At 37.6% G+C, this 13,650-nt stretch overlaps 1 protein-coding gene across 1 annotated transcript; it reads right to left on the bottom strand.

Moving 5' to 3' along the window:
• Positions 1 to 8,420: 8,420 nt before the first annotated feature.
• On the bottom strand, positions 8,421 to 13,217 carry LOC104211245 (proteinaceous RNase P 1, chloroplastic/mitochondrial-like). Its single transcript, XM_009760274.2, has 7 exons — positions 11,483 to 13,217; positions 11,315 to 11,404; positions 11,028 to 11,209; positions 10,797 to 10,917; positions 10,216 to 10,284; positions 9,857 to 9,986; positions 8,421 to 9,007 (listed from the first exon to the last, which is right to left on the bottom strand). The coding sequence occupies exons 1-7, from the start codon at positions 13,070 to 13,072 to the stop codon at positions 8,730 to 8,732; spliced, it is 2,460 nt and encodes an 819-aa protein (XP_009758576.1). The 5' UTR covers positions 13,073 to 13,217; the 3' UTR covers positions 8,421 to 8,729.
• Positions 13,218 to 13,650: the final 433 nt, after the last annotated feature.

The following is a 13,650-nucleotide window of genomic DNA, read 5'->3' as shown; positions in this document are numbered from 1 at the left end:
GACACTTAGCAACCTTCATCTTCAAAAGATGCAGAGGATACTTCTCACCTCTTTTCCAAGGTGTATGCCAGTGTAATCTTCAATTTCTTCAAGGAGTTTGACAGATCTTCTTGATTGAGGACAATTTTTTGCGAAATGTCCAATCTTATGGCAAATAAAGCATCTGTTCTTCTTGTGAAAATTTCCTGGCCTTCTGCGTCTGAAATATTTTGTGTGTCTCTTGGACCTTGATTTCCCATATGGAATTCTTGGCCATCTAAACCTCCTGAATTCTCTCCTTCGCCTGGATGTGTGGTAGGAACATCCTGATCCGGTGATTAGATCAGATTTGCGGCATGCCTTGTCAAGCACTGGATTGTGTTGGATAATTTGCTTTAGGGCTAAGCGTTTTGTACAAAATGTTATCCAATGCAACGAAAATAGCTTGCTTGATGTAACCAATTTGTGGGATTGTTATGGACTAAAACCTTTCTTCAATGATGGTCATGGTTCGGCTTGCCAACAACTTTGAAAGGGAAGAGACAAAGGCTAGCTTCAGATTGATGTCTCCTCCAATTTCAAAGTATATCTTCGCCATTTTTTGAAAATGCCTGTCAATGTCATTTCTGTCGAATGGCACACACTTCATCTCGAAGAGTTGTCTTTGCATTTTCGACAGATTGATATCTGTCGAAGAGTTGTCGCATTTTGAAAATGCTTGTCAATGTCATTTCTATCAAGGCTTGCTTCAGATTGATATCTGTCGAATGACACACCTTCTGTGCTGATAAAGCAGACTAATGTATTTTTTTTATTTTCCTTGTAATTATCATGGAATCTCTATTGGGTCCAAAAATTTTAAAATAAAAGATATCTTTTTTACTTAACTTATGTGCAAAAGATATCTTTTTATTTTTCTATTGATAAAGTCCAGGAATTTTTCTCGTCCGGTTAACTTTAACACCGGGTATTTCTACTTCCGGTTGATAACCTTTAATTGTGAAGATTTTATAAGAGAGAGCCCTTATATTTACGGTGCTTTTGAATAGAACGTTTCATGTTGATTCCACCACTTGCAATTGAAGTTCAAATAACATTCAAATGAAATAAAACCCATGTCACTTGGACACGAAATAAGATATTAAAATAAAAGGACTTTTAATTATTACTTCTATTTCCAAAAATACATTTATATAAGACAAAAAATTTAACATTTACTTAAATAAATAAAACTGCTAATACATGTGGCTAATTTTAAATTCTTATTTCTACGGAGCTGGATATACCATATCTAATCTTGAGTTGAAGTCTTTCATAACAACTGAACTTTTAAGTTCAAGATATAGTTCCCGGTTCTAGTAGTCCCTGATTTGATTGACACTTTTAGTGCTATGATATACGGTAGTTTCGCCCCAGTCTTCGGATGCAAAGCATGAGAACTCAAACATTAGAGTTGTTGTTGCTATTGGCAATCCATCTTCGGAGTTAGCTTTACATTGTTGCCTCATTAAAAATCTTGCTAGAAAAATTCATTTCCAAAAACTGGACGAAGGAATAAAAAGAGTGCAGCACATACTTTCAGTACAATCAATGATCTTTAGCAGTAGTACCTTTTGAGGTGAGTCGTGTTCTAGTTGCTTGATAATTTTACTCCATCATATGAACCTTTGCCAGTTATAGCTGAAATCTGGTAAGGTCCTTCCCAGTCGGCCCCAACTTCCCGACATTGACTTCCCGGGTATTATGAGTTACCTTCCGTAAGATCAAGTCTCCGACTATAAAATAACGAATATTTGATCTACGATTGTAGTAACTTTCCATTCTTTGCTTTTATGTCTTCATTCTTACATAAACCAAGTTCCGATGATCCTCAAGCAAGTCTAACTTAATCAACATTGCTTGATCATTCTCTTGCTCGTTTGCTCGGGAATACCTCATGGTCGATTCACCTATCTCCACAGGAATCAAAGCTTCCGCACCATACACAAGGAAAAAAGGCGTTTCTCCTATGCTCGATTTTTCCATTGTTCGATATGCCCACAATATTCCGGGTAATTCTTCAGGCCTACCGCCTATTGCATCCTCTAATTTCCTTTTGAGATTTTGAATTATCACCTTGTTAGTTGATTTCGCCTAACAATTAGCACTTGGATGGTAACGGGAGGATGTGATCCTTTCATCTTCAACCCTTTAGGAATTTTGTAATCTTGGAACCTTTAAATTGTGGCCCGTTGTCACGAGTAATTTCTTTTGGTATTCCAAACCAAAAAATGATATGATCCCAAATAAAATCAATCACATATCATTCTCCAACCTTCTTAAAAGCACCTGCTTCAATCCATTTTAGTGAATAATCAGTCAAAACTAAGAGAACTTTTACATGCCCAAGCCCTTGAGGCAAATGATCAACTATATCCATCTCCCATTTCACAAATGGTCACAGTAACACCACTGAATGCAAATGTACTGCCAGCTGGTATACTAGTTGAGCATGATATCGGCACTTATCATAATTTTATACAAATTCCTTTGCATCTTATTCCATCTGAGGCTAATAGTAATCGGCTCTCATTAATTTGAGCACCAATGAATTCGCACCGGACTGAATTTGATAAACTCTTTCATGATTCCCTCATTACATAGTAAGCTTCTGATGGTCCTAAACACCGTGCAAATAGACCTTGAAAATTCCTTCGGTATAATTGTCCATCCACAAGACAAAATGGGGCAGCTTTTGTTTGAAATGCCTGGGAGGCTTTAGAATTAGCATGCAGTTTTCCATGCCTTAAATACTCTATGAACTTATTTCTCCAATCCCAAACTAGGTTGTTGAGTTCACTTTGCAATAGCTATCTATGTCTAGGGCCGAATGCAATAGCTGAGCAACATCACCAGAATTAGCTCCTTTCATTTTCGTGGACGAACCTAAGTTAGCCAACGCATCCGCTTCCATGTCCTCTTCTCTTGGAATATAGATCGGTACCACTCCCTAAACCAGGAAAGTAAAATTTGAACTTTATTCAAGTATTGCTGCATGCGTTCTTCTTTCGCATAAAAGATCCCATATATCTGGTTTACCACCAACTAGAGACACACTTTACTATTACCTCGAAGCCTAATCCCCGGGCTAATTCATGTCCTGCAACTATAGCCTCATACTCAGCTTCATTGTTAGTCAATAGAACAGTTCGAATGGCTTGTCTTAGGATTTCTCCCGAAGGAGTGATTAGTACTATCCCAAGACCGAAATCTTTTACACTGGAGACACCATCTATAAATAAGGTCTGTATATCGGAAGAAGTTCCTGATACCAGAACTGCTTCTTTTGTAGCTAAAGGCGTCATTTCTTAACTAAAATTAGCTAAGAGTTGGCCACAACTTGTGACTTAATCGTAGTCTGTGATTTATATTCAATATCAAATTTATTAATTTCAATTGGCCGTTTAGCCAATTTTCCCAATAATTCAAGTTTATGAAGGACGTTTCTCAAGGAAAAGTCATCACAACGACTATTGAGTGATACTGAAAGTAGGGTCTAAGCTTTTCAGAGGCGACTGCGAGAGCTAGAGCCATCTTTTTTAGGTGTAGATATTGTGTTTCTGCACCTGACACTATTTTACTAACATAATACACAGGGAATTGCATACCTTCTTCCTCCTAGACTAGAACTACACTCATTGCAACTTCTGATACCACTAAATAAATTAACAATTGTGCTACCTCCTTCAATTTAGACATTAAATGAGGACCGGAAAATACCTCTTCAAGTCACTTGCTAGCACTCCAGAGTACAGGGGAAGTCATTCTTCTTCTTTAAAAGTGAATAGAAACGGTGACATTTTTCTGACGATCTTGATATGAATCTACTAAGGGATGCCAACCTACAAGTCAACCTTTGCACCTCCTTTACACTTTTTAGTTGGTCTGGAATATCTTCTATGGCCTTAATCATGTCAGGATTTACTTCAATTTCTCTTTAAGAAACCAAGAAGTTTCCCAGAACCAACTCCAAAAATGCACTTCCCCGGATTGAGCTTTATGTTGCACTTCCTCAAGATGTCAAATGTTCTTGAAGATGGCTCAAATGATCACCTGCACTGAGAGACTTAACCAACATGTCATGAATATAGACTTCCATGATTTTACCTATTTGACATTCAAACATTTTATTAACGATCCTATGATAAGTGGCGCCGGTATTTTTAAACCTAAAAAGCATCACATTGTAACAATATGTACCAAAAATTTTCGTAAATGAGGTTCTTTCTTGATCCTCCGGCTGCATCCTAATTGATTATACCCGGAGTATGCATTAAGAAAACTCATCATACCATTCCCAGCCGAAGCATCGCATTTGGTCAATGTTTTGCAATGTAAAAGAATCCTTAGGGCAAGACTTATTTAAATCATTTTAGTATATGCACATTCTAAATTTATTTTTGGTTACGACTACTACGTTAGCAAACCAATTTGGATAACTTACTTCACGTATTGAACCTATATTTAGCAACTTGGTTATCTCTTCTTTTACAAATATGTTTCTGACCTCAGCTATCAGCAGCTTCTTCTGCTTTTTAGGAGGTTGATTAGGGTTTATACTTAGCTTGTGGATAGACACTTCTAATGGAATACCTATCATATCTAAATAAGACCAAGCGAAACAATCAGTGATAGTTTTAAAAATTCAACTTTAAACCTGATTCGAGGCTCAGCTTCGTTCGCAAGTAAACCTTCCTTTGTGGGAATTTTGTGAACATAGCAACTTGTTCAAAATCTTCTGCAGTTGACTTTGTTGCATCCATTTCTTCCGATACCTGAAATGATCTGGACACCTTGTAAATATCTGATGTCTCTTCCTTTCCATCGTCTCCAACCAGGATAGGAACGGAAGTTGACATCGGTTCTTGTAGTTGCTATTTGTTGATTTCCTCCCCATTACTTCTAGATAAGGTGAAAACATTCATTTCCCTTGTAGCAGGTTGATCACCTCTAATCTGTTTAATCCCATCTGATGTAGGAAACTTCAGCAATTGATCGTAAGTTGATGGCACAACCTTTATTTCGTGGATCCATGGCCTACCAAAAATTACATTGTAGCCCATATCGCCATCCACAACTTTGAACAAGGTGGATTTCTTCACCCCCTTTAGCATATGTAGGCAACATGATCTCTCCTCAGGTCGTTACGCTTATTAGGTTGAACCCGACTAAAAGTTTTATCACTGAAACTATGTTCCTGATTATCTTTGCTTGTTCTAAGATCCTTAGTTGGATAATATTGGCAGAACTACCTAGATCAACCAATATACGTTTAATTTTTAAATCTAAAATATTTAAAGATATTACCATAGCCTCATTGTACGGTAAAATAAGGCCATCAGCATCTTCCTCCGTGAAGGTGATTTCATCATCCTATGATGCTTCTTGGATTCTCTTGCCATGAGTGACCGATATCTTTATCTTTTTTGCTGCTGAAAATGACACCCCATTTACTTCAACCCCACCAAAAAATCATGCTTAATGTTAGGGGGAGACCCTGTTGTTGGTTTTGCCGGTTCCGTTGCATCCCGACTCCTACCCTAGTTTTTCTTGGCCCGTTCATTTAAAAATTCACTAAGATGACCATTTTTCAATAGCATCACTATCTCTTCATAGAGGTGCTGCCAGTTCCCATTCTTATGGCCATGTGTATCGTGGAACTCGCACCACAAATTAGGATCCCTTTGACTGGGGTATGACCGAATTGGTTTCGGGAACCTTGCTTCCTTGATGTTTCTCATAGCTCAGACCAACTCTACCAAACTGATATTGAAATTGTAATCTGATAAACGGGGATATCCTAAATCCCGAGACCCCGATAGTTCTTTATCTTGCAAAGTTTTGCTACTCCATCAACGATATATCCTTCTGTCTGGTCCAAATCTTTTCGACGACTGAAAACCTTTAGCACCATGCCCATAAAATCTTTAGTTTAATAAATAAGGTTGAAAACGATTCATGGATGATCTCCGGTCCACATCAGGATCATTTTTGAACTTTTTTTAATTTCGATCATGATTACGACCCTTGGATGACAACGATGAACCCAACTAATCTCATCAATTCTAATTTTTAATTCATAGCGATCATGGACATCAATCCATGTGGTTGCTTGAAATTCCAATAGACTTTCTTTAAACTTCCTCGAGGCATTGGAGCTAAAGGATTGAGACCTTCGGTGAATGCTTCTGCTGCCCATTTGTCTGAAACTGCCGGCAACAACATTCTCTCCTTTTGGTACCGGATCACGAATTCTAGCAGCAATTCTAAATCTCCTTGAGCGATTCTACATATATCCGCCTTCCTGGCTTGGACTTTCCTTTTCCCAGTATGAGCTTTGATGAATGAATCTGCAAGTATCCAAAGAATCAATTAAATGTTCAGGTAAGAGTGAATACCTAGTTAAAGCTCCCTTTGTTAGGGTTATGCCAAATTTCTTTAGCAAAACTTATTCGATCTCATGCGGAACCAAATCACTTCCCTTCACAACCATTGTGTAGGTTTGTGATGTGTTCCTATGGATCCGAATTTCCATCATATTTTGGAATATCCGGCATCTTGAACCTCTTTGGAATCAACTCTGGGGCCGCACTTGGGTTGAATGACAATTGAGTATACTTCTTTGTCCCTTCAATAACGGAGATGCCCTTGGGATCTGATCCATCTGAGCGCGGAATTCCTTAATGTTTTGAACCATCCAATCATTCATTTCCCTCGTGAACCTCATGAGCTCGGTTTTAAAAGGATCATTTGTGCTATTTTCATTCTTGGATCCGCTGTCTGCACCATCTGCTTGATTATCATTAGATTTGAACTCTTCCCTCGAAGCGACGTTGCCGGTTCTTTGTGCTGTTTGATTTGCAGGTACGCTAGGAGTGGCTCGAACTCCTCCATTGGAATTATTTGAAGCAACCGTAGCACTTTCTAGAGCTCAGTCATTATTCGGTCATGTCTTGAGAAATGATTCATGATTTCCCTTGTTGTCCTCTCAAAACATTTACCGTCTTGACAATAAGTTTATCATCCATATCATCAGGGGTAGGAGTCCTTACACACCGAGTATTCCGTTCCTTCCGGACCAGAGTTGACTCATTCCCATCGATACACGTTTCAGTGGCTGAATCATCATGCTGATCTCTATCACAAAAATTATCCTCATGCTCATTAACGTTGTTTGCTCCAACATTGAGCGAGTTGTTGACATTATTGGGTGCCATATTTTTTTTTCTTACTACAGAAAAAATTTCAAAGTATGTCAGAAAAAGATGGATATATCAAAGCAATACCACAATTGTCTATTCTTCACAGTGGGCGTTAAATTATTTACACATAAAACGGTACAGTTGAATTTGTAACGTGATTTATAAGTAGATTAAATTGATCTAAGTAAATAAAATGATGAAGAACATAAACGAATAAAATAAGAATAATCGAAGAAAATACAAGCATGGGCCTTGAATTAAACTTCTCTGGAAATAAGAACAATGTTGAAAACTTAGTATAAGCAAAATAAGATTTTAGATAATAAGAGAGTAATCTTAGCCTTTTTTCGTGTTGCTCAATGAGTACAAATTTCTCTATTTATAGCTAATTAGGGGAGACAAGATCCCCAAATCAAGCTCCTCTTTAAGGTGAATAAAGGCCCCTCTTGATAGCTGCATAACGGTTGAGTGTTAATCCTGTGATTCTCTGTAATGGCTGCTCCTTTATTGTTGTCTTCTTCAACCAGTACCTTACTTTCAAATTCTCTTCTCCGGTTTTAATGTCTTCGGAGCTTATACAACACCTGTCACATGCTTGTATCCGATGCCAGCTATTGCTAACTAATCTCCTACATGTCTTTACTGCCACGTGTCCATTCGATGAACATCCACCCGTCGTCTGTTAATTTTACCCTATACAGTATCAAGGTTGTGAAGTCTAACAAAACCAACACAAATTGTGGTTACAGTGCCACTCGATTAAAACAGTAAAATTAATATGCAGTTCACTATCTGTTTCTCGATTTTTAAGGAATAGTATGAATTTTGTGATTCTGGTCAAACAACAAATCTTGAGTTGCGAGCATTGCAAATACACATTGACATGTCGGAACTAAAAGTACTGAGATTTCAATCATTTCTATTTAGGATTTTAATGTTGGGTGCATATCTTCTTAATGCTGGCGGTGAAAATCCACTCCTCCCCACTGCATCTTCAACTAGATAAGGCTTGTGCTTGTATTTGTGCAGAAGACACTTCCCTCTCTGCTTCAAATCATACTAGTTGTTTACAACCTAAACAGCAGTTGGACCACTTCACTTCTTTCATTTGTACAAACCTAGTAAGCTTTTCTCCTTCTGGATGTCAAGTTTGTTGGAGGCAAAAGAAACGAAAAATACACCAACTCACACTGAAGAAAATTATTCACCATAAAGAATATGTTAACTACTATTATTAATGTAGCCAAAAATTGTACAAAGTGCTGTTATCACAAGAGCCAAGACGAGCCTTTCCTTCCCATTTCTTTCCCTGCCAATTCCCCAGCAAGGCAGGAATTCCTATCTAGTTAATCTAGATGACAGATCTGTTCAAGTATGTGGTATGCCTAACAACTAGAAACTCTTCCATAGATTGGAGGCTGCAGTAGCCCAAAAGCGACAAAAGCAAATCTAACTAGGTTTGCCTTGCACTATCTTGTGTCAAAAAGGTCCAAAGTCCAGAGTAAAAGACTATATTTGGAAATCAATCATGCCACTTCCTTGCTCCTCTGCAGCTTCCAGTTCTGGAAGAATTGAATGACGATCTACAGATATTGATGGTTGTAAAATATTTTTAAGACTTCTATATATCTCTTCAGGTGCCTCCTTATTTCGATCGTGGCTGACATGCATTTTTCCTGTCACCTTAACTTGATTTTTCCTTCTCGTGCTTGACTTTGAATCTTCCTTGTGGTGAGGTGAGTGCAATTCAGAAGTACATTTGTGAGTGGAATCACCAACATTTTTGGCTGCATGGCATACAACCATTCCAGAAAACATGTTGTATAATTCTAAGTACTTTGAGAAAAGGTGTGCAAAGTAAAGATTGCTATTGAAAGAAAGAAATGGCATATAAGGTATCTCTATAAACACGAAACAAGTAGAGTTTAATCCAAGAATTAAATGCTTTGACATCTTAACGGTTTAGGTCTCTGTGATTAAGATGTTTGATTTTACATTCATATATATCCTCTAAAGCCTAGTTTACTTCATTGTGTTTGGGATGAACATGTAAAAGAGCATGCTAAATGCTATGCCATGCAGTCCATTTACTGTTCAGCCATGCTCGTTTACTATATTACACATTTCTTGTAATTCCAAGGAAAGAAATAGCACAATGTACTTTGGAAACTTGATACTACCAAAAGTTAATGCAGCTGGACATAAAGAATAACAGATAGAAGCAATATACGGTACAGGAAGGCTATCTTCTTGGTGGAAGGTGCGCTTGCCATCATCCTTCTTCTTTTTTGCATGCCGCTATCAGTTTATAAGTAATTGAGATTTTGTGGACTTGGAGAAGGAAAGGCTGGAAAAATAAACTGGGGAGTCTGAAGTTTTTGAGTTCAGAATCATAATCATTCAAATCCTAAGCAAAATACAGTCACTCTTTTGAAATTTTACTAGCTAGAAAACAAAAATAAGGAATGGTGATCAGTAAGACTGGAGATAATGTTTTCAAGATGTACAGGGGGTTGTTTTCCAGCAAGTATTTAGAGCCTAAATCTGATGCCTTAGACCACTAGGCAATTCTGTCAGATTGCACTAAGGCATTTATTTTATGATACCAGTCAACCTTTCTTGTAAGAGGCACTTACATATGTCTACGCTGGAAGACTCTTGCTTTGCCAAAGGTGAATTAGCACGTCTAATGCACAACCACGTCCTTTCTTCTTCAGATTCTTGTTGTGAGACAATTGGTACATGCCAGTAGCCTTTTTCTGACTCCTGGAGACATAAGGAACAAGATTACATCTCATAGTTGTGTTAAATGACATGCAAGTACAACATAATAATGTTCTTCTCCTATATGTGCTCAATCTCTGCTATTGATTTTATTACTGCAAATCGAGAAGAATGCCCCATCTATATTTGTATTTTGGTTCATAAAATTGATCATGAGCAAATTATTTGCTATGTATATTCTGAAGCAGATCAAGCAGAAGGCAATAACGACCTGAATTACAACAGAACATGGAGGCGGCATGTGAAGCACTGGACCTGTTTCAGAGAAACTGAAATGCACCTTCAATTAAGAAAACAAAATTCCTTCATCAGAAAGCTTTGAAACGTACAAGCATATTTGAATTTATAGCATATACATCATGAAATAGAGGTATCCCATATCAAGTAAGCTAATTAAAGAAAGATGGCTCATGTTGCTTCATGGATAGAATAAGAAGTAATATGAGGGACAATTTATAACAAAAAGCAACGACGACTAGAGGAGGTTGTTTTCCAATGGTGAATAATAGGTCATTGTCACCATTGTACAGCCTAGACATAATTCGATGCCCGCAACCAATTTTCTCCTCTCCCTCACCCCTCACATCCCTGGGGGCCCTTTCCCTAATAAAATAATTCCTCTACAGCTCTACCTTTTATCGATGCAATAAAACATCAGTCAAGAGAAACAAATACATTGCTAGACAGTTAATATGCCATGACTGTATTCTTACTTTCTTGAACCTCCAACATGCATATTAGAACGAAAGTTCAATATTTCATGCTGACATATTTCTGAAGTGTAGAACTCACCTGATGCCGTTCTTTCCACTTTGGGAAAAAGTCATTTCCCAGAAGTTGAAACAAATGGTCCCTCATTTCATCATTCGTCACTATTAAGCACTTAAATTTTATAGCTGCATACAGCCAGTACCTGAAGAAACAAGTTGATTCGCCATCAGAATATAAATGAAAATGAATTAGAATACAAGGCACTCAGACTATGCACAATGCGTCCTAGAAATAAAAGATTACAGCTCTCACCAATCATCATTGGAGCCTGTAGGTGTTGCATAGATTGCGTCAGCATTTTTCCACTTGTCAATTAACGCTCTATTGAATGGTTCATCCATCTTATCTCCAGTAATACGTCTATTATGCAAAACTATCAGTGGCCACTTTTTCGAAGGAAGCATCTGGCGAATTCCATTGACAATAGCATTGACCTGAATGCAAATGATCAATTAGAGAAAACAGAAGACCTGAACTTTTGAAAATACAGGGGTGTCATGAAGATATCATGTTTCATTAACAAGGCATCCAACATTTACCTTAGATGGCCTAAATTTTCTTTGGCTATAAAGGCCAACATTTGCTCCATCAACAATAGCTTCAAAGGGTCCATAATAGTCAAGCCATCTCTGCAGTTGTTTCACCCTCACTAGAGACACAAATGATCCAAGAATAACCTAATCATTAGAGCAGTTAGTAAAACGTACTTGAAATTTCTGGAAGCTTGAATTTCTCTCTCTCTGCGCAGCTATAGAAGCAACTGACTTGGCAAAATTTTCAGTTTCTACAGGATCAAGATCAATGGTCACCAGCTTCTCACCACAGCATTTGCAGCAGCCGTCATAGTCAACAGATGTGCGTGATACAGTCCATTTACCATTACCCAACCAGCCTTGTCCATGCCACCCACCACCTCCATTTTTAATAGCTTCGCGTATGGATCTTTCATCCCATTTTCTTTTCCCAACCCTTGAAGCTATCTTGCTGTTGAACCACTTCTCAATCAAATCTGCAGTAGAAGGTGAGACCTGTCGAACTCCTTCTCGAAGCTTATGCAACAAATAGTACACCTTATCTCTCCTACCAGCTTCTATACTTACTTTTAGAAGTGCTTCCAGTTCGGGTTCCTCTGGATAGACACCATGCTCCAACATGTGCTCTTCAACCATAAATGCCTTGTCAACATCCCCATTATTGCAGAAAACAGACAAGGCAGGACCATAAGATCGCAGCCTCGGGTTTATTCCATATTCTTTAATTAGCCTTACCACATCAAATGCCATGTCACCATTTCCCAATGCCATTGCCATTCTTGCAACAGATGTAAGGGTTGCTTCATTCATTTGTACCTTCTCAGACCGCATCTTCTCATATATCTCAAAACCATATTTAAGTGCATAGTGTTTCACATCTTCACTCACTTTAATTCCATGATCACTTATTGTATTAGAAGCTTCTGCACTGCTCTTGAACAATTGCACCAATTCATCTAAAGTTTGACAGTTAGTATCTGAAGAGAAGCTCAACATATTAGTCAAGTTTGTTACTTTGCCATTGTTTGAAGCTTTGATTTTGACAGAAGTGCTTCCCTTGGGCAAGTCAAGAGAATTCAAAGTCCTATTACTACCACTTCCACTTTTTGCTGGCTGAACAACACCAGTAGCTGCAGAAGCACAAAGATAGAGAAGAACAGCATAGTGATATGGTCCCATTGCTATTCCTTCTTGCAATGCCAACTCATACAGCCTAATTGCACCAACTACATCCCCTCTCTTTGAGCACATATCCAACCCAATCTTAAATGTTGAATCAATTTTACTTTTCTTTGACCACTTTTCCATGTTTTCCCTATTACCCCCATCTTTTCTAACTTCTTTCTCAAAAGTTTCAGTCTTGGACTTATTAGAACCCAATTCTCTACTTCTTTTAGGTTTTAATCCACTCTTTGCATTTCTGTCTTTTAGAATGACTGTTTTCCCACCTAAATTTTCTCTTGAAGATTTCATGCCAACCATCTTATCTTTGGGACTAAAGGAGGAAAACCCAGAACTATTTTCATTATTAGTTCTACTGCCTGATATTTCGTGCTCTGGTTCAAAGGATAATCTTGTTTCCAAGTGAGTGACATGTGCTTTAACTTGAATGGAGGGCAAAATTCTTGGTGTGTATTTTGTTGGTGGAGAAAGGAGAGTATGGAAAGAAGAGTGAAACAGAGTTGAAGAATGCTTACTGCAGAGACAGAGTTGGAGTTGAGTTTGTTGAAGGGGTTTGAAGGTGATGTAGGAGGTGGAGGCCATGTGTGGCCGTTAGTGAAGCTTCATATCAATGTCGGATTTCAGCTTATTATATTAGGACAATGGACGATGTTGAACTCTTTAATTTTACTTTCGTGCCCCTTGCTCTTTCCGAGGATAAGATATCTGCTATCTTTTTCTCATTCATCTGATCCTCCTTCCCAGAAAACAAAAAAAAAAAAGAAACAAAGAGAAAAAAACGTAACATCCTCGTATTGATAAAAAAAAACAATATGAAGTTTAAGATGTTACTTAATTTATGTAGTGTATTAATAGCATAAAACAATATTAGTTAATCCCTCCGTTCCATTTTATATGAGTATTTCTTTTTTTGGTCCGTTTAAAAAAGAATGATCCTTTTTTAAATTTGGAAATAATTTAGTTTAAACTTCCAATTGTACCCTTAATGAGAAGCTTTCATAACCACAGATACTCTGGGCCACTTTTTGACTTGTTTAGGACCACAAATTTCGAAATTCTTTATTTTTTTAAACTCTGTGCCTAGTCAAATAGATTAACATAAATTGTAACGGAGGGAGTAAAAAATTATAATTATAAAAAGCATCACATTGAAATTTAAA

This window comes from Nicotiana sylvestris, chromosome 11 (genome assembly GCF_000393655.2).
Source record: "Nicotiana sylvestris chromosome 11, ASM39365v2, whole genome shotgun sequence".
In the NCBI taxonomy this organism is placed as follows: Eukaryota; Viridiplantae; Streptophyta; class Magnoliopsida; order Solanales; family Solanaceae; genus Nicotiana; species Nicotiana sylvestris.
Note: the sequence above shows the minus strand (reverse complement) of the source record. Positions and strands in the feature narration are given on the sequence as shown.

Bases quoted from the DNA above. Each gene is read 5' to 3' on its own strand.
- LOC104211245 (XM_009760274.2), bottom strand. From the start codon at position 13,072: ATGGCCTCCACCTCCTACATCACCTTCAAACCCCTTCAACAAACTCAA. The intron at 11,405-11,482 runs GTACGTTTTACT...AAACAACTGCAG, and splicing joins CAAGCTTCCAGAAATTTCAA to AGATGGCTTGACTATTATGG. The intron at 11,210-11,314 runs GTAAATGTTGGA...ATTTGCATTCAG, and splicing joins GAAAATTTAGGCCATCTAAG to GTCAATGCTATTGTCAATGG.